The sequence below is a fragment of the Oncorhynchus mykiss genome, chromosome 5 (assembly GCF_013265735.2).
Source record: "Oncorhynchus mykiss isolate Arlee chromosome 5, USDA_OmykA_1.1, whole genome shotgun sequence".
In the NCBI taxonomy this organism is placed as follows: Eukaryota; Metazoa; Chordata; class Actinopteri; order Salmoniformes; family Salmonidae; genus Oncorhynchus; species Oncorhynchus mykiss.
This window is the reverse complement of record NC_048569.1, coordinates 68,941,948-68,955,570: the sequence shown is the minus strand read 5'-3', so window position 1 is coordinate 68,955,570 and position 13,623 is coordinate 68,941,948. Positions and strand designations below refer to the sequence as shown.

The 13,623-nt window shown below is 40.4% G+C and overlaps 1 protein-coding gene across 1 annotated transcript in view; it reads left to right on the top strand.

Annotated features, from left to right (window-relative positions):
• Positions 1-10,640, top strand: part of rnf11b (ring finger protein 11b) — a 33,519-nt gene extending 22,879 nt beyond the window's left edge. Inside the window, exons 2-3 of the mRNA XM_021604042.2 lie at positions 5,081-5,250; positions 8,917-10,640. Of these exons, the coding sequence (XP_021459717.1) occupies positions 5,081-5,250; positions 8,917-9,088 (342 nt within the window). The 3' untranslated portion in view covers positions 9,089-10,640. The remainder of the gene's footprint in view (positions 1-5,080; positions 5,251-8,916) is intronic.
• Positions 10,641-13,623: the final 2,983 nt, after the last annotated feature.

The following is a 13,623-nucleotide window of genomic DNA, read 5'->3' as shown; positions in this document are numbered from 1 at the left end:
TCTATTTGATATTTGCTGCGCAATCTACCAAAATTGCAGGCCCTTCCGACTATAGACACTGCAATTTTTAAAGAAGCTAAAGATCCTCTGTGGCCAAATCATGCTTTCTTGGTAATCTGTTTTGAATGATTTTATTTATTTCTGTATAGAAAGGCTTATTAGGTTATACAATTTTGTCAATTTAATTCAATTTACTTTAAGGGAAGCTTCAAAATGGAGATGGCCTCAATGGAGCTGCCCATGCTCTTACAGACGCCATAATGGTACAGATACAATGTTGCATCCTCCAACTCTCTATGACTCTGACTTTTATATATATGCACATTCGAACATTAGTAAATGTGTGTACAAAGAATAAGCACTTTTACCCTGTTTTTCATTATACTGAGTGTGTGATCCATGTTGAGGTGAGATTGGATGACCACTTTGATTGAGGTTTCCATGGGAGAATATTAATAGCAATTTTCTTGATTCTTTGCATCCTCTCTCCTCGCCTCTTTCTCAAAACCCATTGGATTTGCACTGACGTCACCTGGTGAAAGGGCGGCCTACCCCGGGTTTGGCCGGGGTAAGCCGTCATTGTAAATAATAATTTGTTCTTAACTGACGTGCCTAGTTAAATAAAGGTTAAATAAATAAAGAGGACTTAAGAATTTTCCAAAAGGGTTGCATTTTGAGGAATTAACCGGTTTTGTTGTTTTAAGTCCAGCTTTCACCCTGCACTAATTTCTTGCTTATTTTCTGTCATCCAGTTCTTGCTTTAATCCCTCAGAGTTGAGACTCCCTCCCATCTTTTAGGTTACATACACAGTACTATGCATACCCTCACTACATCATTGCCTCACTACCATTGAGGCTCTGTTGGTTTTGAGAGTGAAGTTAATCTGTGACCTGGTTGTAGCTTCCTGTAAATTGGCCGAACAGCCGAGCTTAACATCTGACTGAACTGGGCTCTGAGACCGTGAACTGGTCTGAACTCCGGTCTCACAGCCAGACTCTTGACAGAAATAACCCCAGAGAGGACAGAACGACAGATTGGGAAGTCCATGTGCTCTGTTCATGCAGACACACCACAGACAGATCACTTTCTGGCAGACCACATATCACATGATGTACATCATAGCCAATCCCATTGAGAAGATTCACAGATCACACACTAAGTAGGCCTAGACTATAGCTTAGACGGGTTGTTGTGAACTTCTGATAAATGGACACCATCGAAACCCTGAATCAAGGAGATTCCGTTGTGGTTATTCCTATTACATAGTACACTTTCCTTAAATGCCCCACTTATGTTCAATTAGCGAAACAAACTATACTGAACAAAAATCTAAACTCAACGTGCAACAATTTCAACGATTTTACTGAGTTACAGTTCATAGGGGGAATCAGTCAATTGAAATAAATGAATTAGGCCCTAATCTATAGATTTCACTTGACTGGGCAGGGGCGCCACCATGGGTGGGCCTGAGAGAGGATAGTCCCACTCCCACCCACTTGGGAGACTGGCCCACCAACTGGGGAGCAAGGCCCAGCTAATCAGAATGAGTTTTTCTGCACAAAAGGCTTTACAGACAGAAATACTCCTGTTTCATCAGCTGAATCCCGCAGGTGAAGAAGCCGGATGTGGAGGTTCTGGGCTGGCATAGTTGTACGTGGTCTGCGGTTGTGTGGCCGGTTGGACTTAATGCCAAATTCTCTAAAACAACGTTGGAGGCGGCTTATGATAGAGAAATTAATGTTAAATCCTCTGCCAACAGCTCTGGTCGACATTCCTATAGTTAGCATGCCTATTGTACGCTCCCTCAAAACTTAAGACATCTGTGGCATTGTGTTGTGTGACAAAACTGCACATTTTAGAGTGGCCTTTTATTGTCCGCACCACATGCTGTTTAATCAGCTTCTTGATATGCTTGATATAACACATTTGTGCACAAGCTTTGATAGAAATATGCTTTTTGTTCGTATGGAACGTTTCTTTTATTTCAGATCATGAAATCATGAGGCCAACACTGCATTTATATTTTTGTTCAGGAAACCAATTGAATGGTATTTGGTAATTGATATAATCTCTTCCAATGCGATTGGGAATAAGATTATTTTTTGTTTATTAGGCCTAAACTATGTGTCACGATCGTCGTATGGAGTAGACCAAAGCGCAGCGTGGTTATAATACATTCTTCTTTATTAATGAAGAACACTAAAACAAAACGAATAAGACGACCGCTATATAAACAATGTGCTAACGTGCAACATAACATAGACAATAACCCACGAAATACCCAAAGAAGATGGCTGCCTAAATATGGTTCCCAATCAGAGACAACGATAAAAACCTGCCTCTAATTGAGAACCAATCTAGGCAACCATAGACCTACATAAACACCTAGATGGAAACAACCCCATAAATCTACAAAAAACCCTAGACAGTACAAACACCCTAGATGAGACAAAAACACACATATCACTCATGTCACACCCTGACCTAACCAAAATAATAAAGAAAACAAAGAATACTAAGGTCAGGGCGTGACACTATGCTGCTTATCCGTGGAGATATTGTCACATTGAAGAACATTTAACATTCTTCCATCAGGTTTATTGTCCCTGGCCTGACTGCAGAGATTCATTTACATCATTTAAGGGTTAAAATACTTGCTATATTAATCCGCAAATGCATGAAATTGAGGTCTTTGCCATGCACGCCATGCCTCTATGAAAATTGCTGGTGTTACACAGTGTGTGCAAATAAAAAGATCAGTCAGGATTTCTAATGGCTAAGCAGAAAAGCCAATTTCATAATCAGTGTAAGTACTATGTTTGTAACATTAGAAGCTACGTATGATGGGACCTGATCAAGTTATGGTTGATTAGGAAAACGTAGACAAAGCTTCTGGCAGGATTTGGATATCTACAGTGCCTTCAGAGCGTATTCACACCCCTTGACTTTTTCCACATTTTGGTATGTTACAGAAGGGATTTTGTACATTTTTTGTCAACAAACTACACAAAATATTCTGTCAAAGTAAAAGAAAAAAGCTAACTTTTTTTTAATTAATGGAAAATTAAACACAAATATATCTTGATTTAGATAATTATTAAACCCCCTGAGTCGAGGTAGCCTCGTGTTTGGAGCGTTGGGCCAGTAACAGAAAGGTTGCTGGATGGAATCCCCGAGCTGACAAGGTAAAAAATCTGTCGTACTGCCCCTGAACAAGGCAGATAACCCACTGTTCCCTGGTAGGCCGTCATTATAAATAAGAATCTGTTCTTAACTGACTTGCCTAGTTAAATCAAACTTTTTTTATAAATGCATGTTAGAATCACCTTTGGCAGCGATTAAAGTGTTTTTCTGGGTAAGTCTCTAAGGACTTTGCACACCAGGTGGATTGTACAATATTAGCCCCTTATTCTTATTTTTAAAAGTCAAGCTCTGTCAAGTTGGTTGTTGATCATTGTTAGACAACCATTTTCAAGTCTTGCCATAGATTTTAAGCCGATGTTTAAGTCTAAACTGTAACTAAGGCGCTAAGGAACATTCAATGTCGTCTTGGTAAGCAACTTCAGTGTATATTTGTTATTTTGTCTTAGCTAATTGTCCTGCTGAAAGGAGAATTTGTCTCCCAGTGTCTGTTGGAAAGCAGCAGTTTTCCTATAGGATTTTGCTCGTGTTTCTTTTTATCCTAAATTCCCTTGTCCTTGCCAATGACATGCATACCCATAACATGATACAGCCATGTCATGTGTTGCTGGATTTGCCACTAACATAACACTTTGTATTCAGGACAAGAAGTTAATTTCTTTGCAACATTTGTTTTAAATATTACTTTATTGCCTTATTGCAATAAATGTTATTCTGTATAGGGGTGTCCTTTTTTATAGTCTGTCATTTATGCTAGTATTGTGGAGTAACTACAATGTTGTTGATCCATCCTCATTTATCTCCTATCACAGCCATTAAACTGCAACTATTTTAAAGTCACCATTGGCCTCATGGTGAAATCCCTGAGCGGTGTCCTTCCTCTCCGGCAACTGAGTTAGGAAGGGCGGCTGTATCTTTGTATTGACTGAGTGTATTGATACACCATCCAAAGTGTAATTAATAACTGCACCATGCTCAAAGGGATATCCAATGTCTGCTTTTAATTTTACCCAACTACCAATAGGTGCCCTTCTTTGCGAACCATTGGAAAACCTTCCTGGTCTTTGTGGTTGAATCTGTGTTTGAAATTCACTACTCTATTGAGGGACCTTACAGATAATTGTGCAGTATTTGTGGGGTTCAGAGATGGGGTAGTCATCATAAAAATATTTACTCCTGAACTTATTTAGACTTGCTATAACAAAAGGGTTGAATACTCATTTTTTATTAATTTGTAAACATAAAAATAAATCCGCTTTGACATTATGGGGTATTGTGTGTAGATCAGTGACACATCTCAATTGAATACATTTTAAATTCAGGCTGTAAGACAGCGAAATGTGGAAAGTCATAGCTTGTAAATACTTTCAGAAGTCCCTGTAAATAGTGTAATGAACCTTAAAGGGATAGTGCGACATTTTGGCAATTAAGCCCTTTTTTCTTGCTTACCCAGAGTCAGATGAACTCATGGGAATCGGATGTGCAAAAATGATAGGATTTGAGTCACTTCAAACGGTCCAACGTGAACACGGCTTAATAGTTTACGCTGCCCTTGCCAATCACTCCTTTCATTGGTAACAGATTTCAATAGGACACTGTCTTGCATTTTCTCAATTACAGTCATTTGAACTGAACCGCCCATGTTCCCCTTTTTAGAGTGAAAGTTCTCTGACTTGGGAAAGATTGCCACCTGCTGGCTCTATAATTTCAAACCACCTCTAATATTCTCGTTCTAGTTGCACTACAGTGATGCTCTTTACTCCAGTCAACACATAACTTGGTCGTTTGAATGTAAAACAGTGTAATGGCCTTGTACGTTATATTCACAATAAACAAGGGTTTTTCAACGTGGGTGTTTTCACTAATCCCCTCTGTGTTACCTAGGCCTATTCTCAGGCCTCTAAGTGCAAGTTCCTATGTGTCATTGTGCCCATGCAGGAGCAGCCCTATGTGCCAGTGTACCACCCCACGCCCAGTCAGGCCCGCCTGGCCAGCCAGCTAACAGAGGAGGAGCAGGTCCGCATTGCCCAACGCATTGGCCTCATACACCACCTCCCCAAGGGAGTGTACGACGCTAGCAGGGACGGCTCCGAGAAGAAAATCAGAGAGTGAGTACCACCGGCAACAGCACTCAAACGCAACACATCTCCAAGCATTAAAACACTTATGTTGTAATTGTGTTGCATTAATGTGCCTCGTACTGAATGGAAATGAGAATCTGCATTACCTCTGCATGCACATCGGGTACAGTGCCTTGCGAAAGTATTCGGCCCCCTTGAACTTTGCGACCTTTTGCCACATTTCAGGCTTCAAACATAAAGATATAAAACTGTATTTTTTTGTGAAGACTCAACAACAAGTGGGACACAATCATGAAGTAGAACGACATTTATTGGATATTTCAAACTTTTTTAACAAATCAAAAACTGAAAAATTGTGCGTGCAAAATTATTCAGCCCCTTTACTTTCAGTGCAGCAAACTCTCTCCAGAAGTTCAGTGAGGATCTCTGAATGATCCAATGTTGACCTAAATGACTAATGATGATAAATACAATCCACCTGTGTGTAATCAAGTCTCCGTATAAATGCACCTGCACTGTAATAGTCTCAGAGGTCCGTTAAAAGCGCAGAGAGCATCATGAAGAACAAGGAACACACCAGGCAGGTCCGAGATACTGTTGTGAAGAACTTTAAAGCTGGATTTGGATACAAAAAGATTTCCCAAGCTTTAAACATCCCAAGGAGCACTGTGCAAGCGATAATATTGAAATGGAAGGAGTATCAGACCACTGCAAATCTACCAAGACCTGGCCGTAACAATGCAAGACGTTATGTTTGGCGTAAAAGCAACACAGCTCATCAGCCTGAACACACCATCCCCACTGTCAAACATGGTGGTGGCAGCATCATGGTTTGGGCCTGCTTTTCTTCAGCAGGGACAGGGAAGATGGTTAAAATTGATGGGAAGATGGATGGAGCCAAATACAGGACCATTCTGGAAGAAAACCTGATGGAGTCTGCAAAAGACCTGAGACTGGGACGGAGATTTGTCTTCCAACAAGACAATGATCCAAAACATAAAGCAAAATCTACAATGGAATGGTTCAAAAATAAACATATCCTGGTGTTAGAATGGCCAAGTCAAAGTCCAGACCTGAATCCAATCGAGAATCTGTGGAAAGAACTGAAAACTGCTGTTCACAAATGCTCTCCATCCAACCTTACTGAGCTCGAGCTGTTTTGCAAGGAGGAATGGGAAAAAATTTCAGTCTCTCGATGTGCAAAACTGATAGAGACATACCCCAAGCGACTTACAGCTGTAATCACAGCAAAAGGTGGCGCTACAAAGTATTAACTTAAGGGGGCTGAATAATTTTGCACGCCCAATTTTTCAGTTTTTGATTTGTTAAAAAAGTTTGAAATATCCAATAAAAGTCGTTCCACTTCATGATTTGTGTCCCACTTGTTGTTGATTCTTCACAAAAAAAATACAGTTTTATATCTTTATGTTTGAAGCCTGAAATGTGGCAAAAGGTCGCAAAGTTCAAGGGGGCCGAATACTTTCGCAAGGCACTGTATTTCCATGTAAAAGACCCCATGAGGACCAACACGTGAAGTTCATGGGAGCCTATCAAATGAAAGCTAAGAGTTTATATTTTGGGGAAATGAAGCCATAGATACATTTTTCAACCATTTTCCATCTTAAATATTTGGCAAAAGTAATTTCTGGATAAACATCTTCCAGAAAAAAAGTCAAATAAGGAATTAGAAATACATCAAAACACAATGTTGATGTAAAGACCGTTGGCAACTAATATCAACACTTATATTTAGTTTTGGAGAAATTGTTTGCCTTCTGTAAGTTTAAGAAATATTGCCTTGTGCCTTGTAAATCCGTGATCAAAAACTCACATATCTATAAGATATTTTCAAATTTCTCTACCTCATGAGAGAGGATAATGATAGTTCACAGATGTAACAAGTAAAGTTAATTAGTTATAGTGATTTTTATTTTTGTTTATTAATTATTTTGCTTATGAATTATTAAAGGTATACTTTGGTATTTTGGTATGCTAGTAGATACACATAGACTTTTAGTCATTGCGCTAACACTAGTTAGTATTGGCTCATGAAACTACCTCGAACCTCCTTCATACTGGACACCGAGACATAAAGATGGCATCCACAAGTTCATCTGACTCTGGGGAATTAGAGAAAGGGCCTCGTTGCCAAAATTTCTAAGTATCCCTTTAATGATTAAAATTCATAATTTTGTTACCAAATCGGTAACAGAATTACAAACAAATCTGTAATGTAATTACTGCAACTGAATTGGCTTCAATGGGAAATCATAATAGTCACAAACCACAGTTGGGTCCCCTGCTACTTTATTCCCTTCCATGTTCAGCTCATATCTGTTTTTTCTTTCTCTTTCTGTCATCTGGTGGTCAAACCAAGAGTGTTATAACGGTCTGAGTCTAGACAACTCATCCCTCTCGCTCTCTCTGCTTCTCTCTCTCACTCTCCATTTGTCACCTTTCCTAGCTCTTACTGACACCTACCCATGAGCTCCCTCTCTTTCCATCGAATGTAACCAGCATCCTCACACTGAGCAGTGACCGTCACCGGATGCCCATGGATGTTAAAAAGTAGTTGCAATTTGGTCCACCCTGGCCTTGATTTCAACGTCCACAGACAGACTAGACTGGACCCAATCTGAACCTACCATACCATACCATACCATAGGTGTATGTTTCACAAGTTTGGAGAGCACAGTACAGTACACTACAGTGAGTAGAGCACAGTACAGTACACTACAGTGAGTAGAGCACAGGACAGTACACTACAGTGAGTAGAGCACAGTACAGTACACTACAGTGAGTAGAGCACAGTACAGTACACTACAGTGAGTAGAGCACAGTACAGTACACTACAGTGAGTAGAGCACAGTAGAGTACAAGACCGTGCACTACAGTAGATTAAAGTGCAGTACAATACTGTACAGTAGAGCACACTACTGTAGTGTACTGTATAATGTACTGTACTGAACTATACTGTACTTTACTGTAATATACTGAACTCTGCCGTACTGAACTCTACCCTACTCTACTTTATTCTGCTGTGTTGTGCTGTACTGTACTGCAGTCTATTCAACTGTGCTGCACTGTGATGTCCAAACATGTGAAACATGAGGAGAATGACATTCATATCCATAATTATGCATTGCTGTGTAATACAGATACGGGACCCATGATATAATTACGTTACCGTAAATATGTTATCGGGTGTTAATCCACTTCACTTAATGTAGTTCAAAGCCCAAAATATATTTTTTCTAACTCAAGGTGTCATGTCATAGCTGACACCCCATTCTTTCTGCAGACATATTTGAATCTTAATTCGGGCATATATTTAAGAGTTTTTGTAAAAACATGGTCGCTTAAAAACCTGAGGGAGATTTTACCGTAATTCTGTTACCAAAGTTGGCACCTGTACATTTCTTCTACAAAATTTGTTTTTGTAAAATATTCTACGGAAATTGATCAAAGTAGTTGTATGGTTTGTTAAACTTTGAAATATTTTTTGTTTGTTTGTCATACATTTTAAAGTGAAAAAACTGGTAATGTAATTCTGTTACGGTGGAATTGCCCCGATACATTACTGGTGCTGAATGTCAATTTGTAATAAATGAAAATACTGCATAGGATAAGTAGGTAGATACAACTTCTTTCTAAATCCCGCATGATACAAACGTTGTCTCCCCATCTGTGCAGGTGTGTGATTTGCATGATGGACTTTGTGTATGGAGACCCCATCCGGTTCCTGCCCTGCATGCACATCTACCACATGGACTGTATAGATGACTGGCTGATGCGCTCCTTCACCTGCCCCTCCTGCATGGAGCCAGTGGATGCTGCGCTGCTCTCCTCCTACGAGACCAACTGAGACACAACAGCACCACCGCTACCACCCCTGCACACTGTTTTGACTTACTCCCGCATTCCACCTATGCGGCCCCCTCCAGCATCCCCATGACCCACAGACAGCACCTCCAACATGGGGGAGGGTCACAGCCTCTGGGAGCAGTTGAGGGCTGTGTGGTGGTGTTGAAGGGTGCTGTGGAGGCGATGGATGGCTAACACAGAGAGGGGGCCTCTACCTTCTGGCCTGGCCTGCTGGACAGGAAAGCACAGGCTGGGGGAGGACTGTGGATACTGGTGACCAAGACTGTCTCTTACTGTCATATATCACCCTCTGTCCACAGCCAACATTTTTAACACGTTAAAACTCTCTAGAAATACAGATATATGCAAAGATCTCTTGCAAGGAGGTGATTCACTGGCTTTCCTCTCCTTAACATTGTGTTCAAGTCGGAAGCTCTGTTCTACCAGTCCTCTTAAGGGCTCATTATTAGGAGCAAACTATTAATGCACATGTACACAAATCAGAAGAACTTCCACTTATTTTCTAGCCCCAGTGGAAGAGTTCAGCATATGCTTACAAAATATTTGAATAGAAACACTTCATTTTCTCATATTCAGTAACCGCAACATGATTGTTTCAACCCAATGGTAAGGTTTGTTTTCCTGATTTGGTGAGTTTCTTAGACTAATGATCAGTCAAAAACTGATCATATTGGTCTGCTAGGGGTTGGTCGCAAGGTGTGTTCGATCAAAATACTCTTGTTTAGCACAGTCTTTCTAGACTGCACATCACGTTTCATACCAGAGATATTCAACCGTCGATTCACCCCATTCAGAACAAGTGTCTTAGTCATATTACCAAGACCATATGATTTATCACAATTAGGCCCCTGTGTTTTGGTTAATCATGTCACATGACCTGGATTTTAACCTTTTCTTTTTAGCCTTTTCCAGAATTTAGATTAAAAATGAAAGCAAATTGTCTAAGGATGGAGCTGATGCATCTGACATAAAAAGTTTGATGAAAAAGCTTTAAATAATGGTTGAAATCCAGGTCATGTGACATGATTAACCAAAACACAGGGCCCTAGTTCATAATGCATACACACAAGTCATTCAGTTAGTTTCAATGAATTAAGTTACATGCCCTAGTGTTTATTTATTAGTTCAACATATGAATCATCAGGTTGTTGTGCAAGGGGTTTGGAAATGAGTGTGCTAACCACCCCAAACCTTTAGATTTTTGTGTTCGTCTGCATCTGTCTGAGCACGTGTTTCCTCATCCTACTTGTAAATAATGTTGTTTTTCCAAGACTTTCATGATTTTCATACTTAAACATAGAAAAAATCTTGAATGTATTATGATAACATGCTGGAACCTTTTAACAACTATTCAATCAGCACAGTTCGCTGTAACCAATAGTTAATAAATAATGGGTGTGGTTTTGGTCATGTTATGTTGCTGTATTTTGACTGGCTCGAATTAAATGCAAATGTTTATTTTAAATGGGGGCAAGGTATCTTTCATGTTAAGTGATCATTTTACGACATTTAATAAAAGTATTTTAGATGTATTTTGTTAATTGAAAACCTGTTCTCTCAGAGTTGGGAAAAATATGCAAATGTTCCATAAATGACTATGAAAGTATAAAATGTTGATCCATTTTGTTAGTTCGAAGTTTTTGGATGTGAAGAGCGGTATATTATCTATTTTACAAAGGAAGTCATGTAGTAACTTGTTTTCACTGTGTTCTCCTCATCCCAGACATTGAATTCACCACCGCCAGCTCTCTTTGGCATTCAGAGTGCTCGTCACATTCGTAATAATTTACAGATCTTTGATTTTCTCAGTGGAGGTAGAAAACATGCCTTGAGTGATCATTAGTCCACTAGTGATACAGTCCCAAAAGGTTTTCAAGATATTGGACTTCACCAGAAGTCACCAGAAGATAGTGTTTGTATGGATTTTTCCTTAAATCTTTTAGTGTTATTTTGATCTCCATTCAATGTGGAGTTCCATTCCCTTAGGTCTTGTGAGATGGAGGTTGATTAGCTCCCAGTCTGGCATGGGACCCATATTATCTCAAAGAGATGAGGGGAGTGAACATGGATCCCAGACATGGCTTAGGAATGGCCTGGTCGTTGCCGATAAGTTTTATGGACACTAGAGATGGTGGGAATACTGAAAGATGAAGCAACAATGAGATTGTGTACTTCAAATTATCCACAGCCCCCAACAGCATAAATTACTGGAATGCACTGCAAGACTAGAAGATATACAATACCAGTCAAAAGTTTTAGAACACCAACTCAATCTAGGATTTGTAATACTATTTTCTACATTGTAGAATAATAGTGAAGAGATGAAAACTATGAAATAACACAAATGGAATCATGTAGTAACCAAAAAAGTGTTTAACAAATCAAAATATATTTGAGATTCTTCAAAGTAGCCACCCTTTGCCTTGATGACAGCTTTGCACACTTGGCATTCTCTCAACCAGATTCATGAGGTAATCACCTGGAATGCATTTCAATTAACAGGTGTGCCTTGTTAAAATTTATTTGTGGAATTTATTTCCTTCTCAATGCGTTTGGGCCAACCAGTTGTGTTGTGACAAGGTAGGGGTGGTATACAGAAGATAGCCCTATTTGGTAAAAGACCAAGTCCATATTATGGCAAGAACAGTTCAAATAAGCAAAGAGAAACGACAGTCCATCATTACTTTAAGACATGAAGGTCAGTCAATCTGGAAAATTTCAAGAACTTTGAACGTTTATTCAAGTGTAGTTGCAAAAACCATCAAACGCTATGATGAAACTGGCTCTCATGAGGACCGCCACAGGAAAGGAAGACCCAGAGTTACCTCTGCTGCAGAGGATAAGTTCATTAGAGTTATCAGCCTCAGAAATTCCAGCCCAAATATTTTTATTTTTTATTTCACCTTTATTTAACCAGGTAGGCCAGTTGAGCAATTCATTCCAGTCATTGGCGGCAGAGAACTGAAAGGAAAGGCAGCCAAAGGAGGAAAAGGCTTTGGGGGTGACCAGTGAAATATACCTGCTGGAGCGCGTGCTACGGGTGGGTGCTGCTATGGTGACCAGTGAGCTGAGATAAGGCGGGGCTTTACCTAGCAAAGACTTATAGATGACCTGGAGCCAGTGGGTTTGGCGATGAATATGAAGTGAGGGCCAGCCAACGAGAGCATACAGGTCGCAGTGGTGGGTAGTATATGGGGCTTTAGTGACAAAATGGATGGCACTGTGATAGACTGCATCCAATTTGTTGAGTAGGGTGTTGGAGGCTATTTTGTAAATGACATGGCGCAAGTCAAAGATCGGTAAGATGGTCAGTTTACGAGGGTATGTTTGGCAGCATGAGTGAAGGATGCCTTGTTGCGAAATAGGAAGCCAATTCTAGATTTAACTTTGGATTGGAGATGTTTTATGTGAGTCTGGAAGGAGAGTTTACAGTCTAACCAGACACCTAGGTATTTGTAGTTGTCCACATATTCTAAGTCAGAACCATCCAGAGTAGTGATGCTGGACGGGCGGGCAGGTGCAGGTAGCGATCGGGTGAAGAGCATGCATTTAGTTTTATTTGCATTTAAGAACGGTTGGAGGCAACAGAAGGAGAGTTGTATGGCATTGAAGCTCGTCTGGAGGTTAGTCAACACAGTGTCCAAAGACGGGCCAGAAGTATACAAAATGGTGTTGTCTGCATAGAGGTGGATCAGGGAATCACCAGCAGCAAGAGCGACATCATTGATGTGTACAGAGAAAAGAGTCGACCCGAGAATTGAACCCTGTGGCACCCACATAGAGACTGCCAGAGGTCAGGACAACAGGCCCTCAGATTTGACACACTGAACTCTGTCTGAGAAGTAGTTGGTGAACCAGGCGAGGCAGTCATTTGAGAAACCAAGGCTGTTGAGTCTGCCGATAAAAAAATGGTTCACAGTGTTCAAGTAACACGGATCTCATTATCAACTGTTCAGTGGAGACTGCGTGAATCAGGCCTTCATGGTCAAATTGCTGCAAAGAAACCACTACTAAACTATACCAGTAAGAAGACTTGCTTGGGCCAAGAAACGTGAGCAATGGCCATTAGACCAGTGTAAATCTGTCCTTTGGTCTGATGAGTCCACATTTTTGATTTTTGGTTCCAACCGCTGTGTCTTTGAAAGGCGCAGAGTAGGTGAACGGAGGATCTCACTTGTGGTTCCCACCGTGAAGCATTAAGGAGATGGTGTGATGGTGTGGGGTTGCTTAGCTGGTGACACTGTGATTTATTTATAATTCAAGGCACACTTAACCAGCATGGCTACCACAGCATTCTGCAGCAATACGCCATCCCATCTGGCTTGCAATTAGTTGGATTATCATTTGTTTTTCAACAGGACAATGACCCAACACACCTCCAGGCTGTGTAAGGGCTATTTGACCAAGAAGGAGAGTGATGGAGTGCTGCATCAGATGACCTGGCCTCCGCAATCACCCAACCTCAACCCAATTGAGATGGATTGGGATGAGTTGGACCGCAGAGTGAAGGGAAAT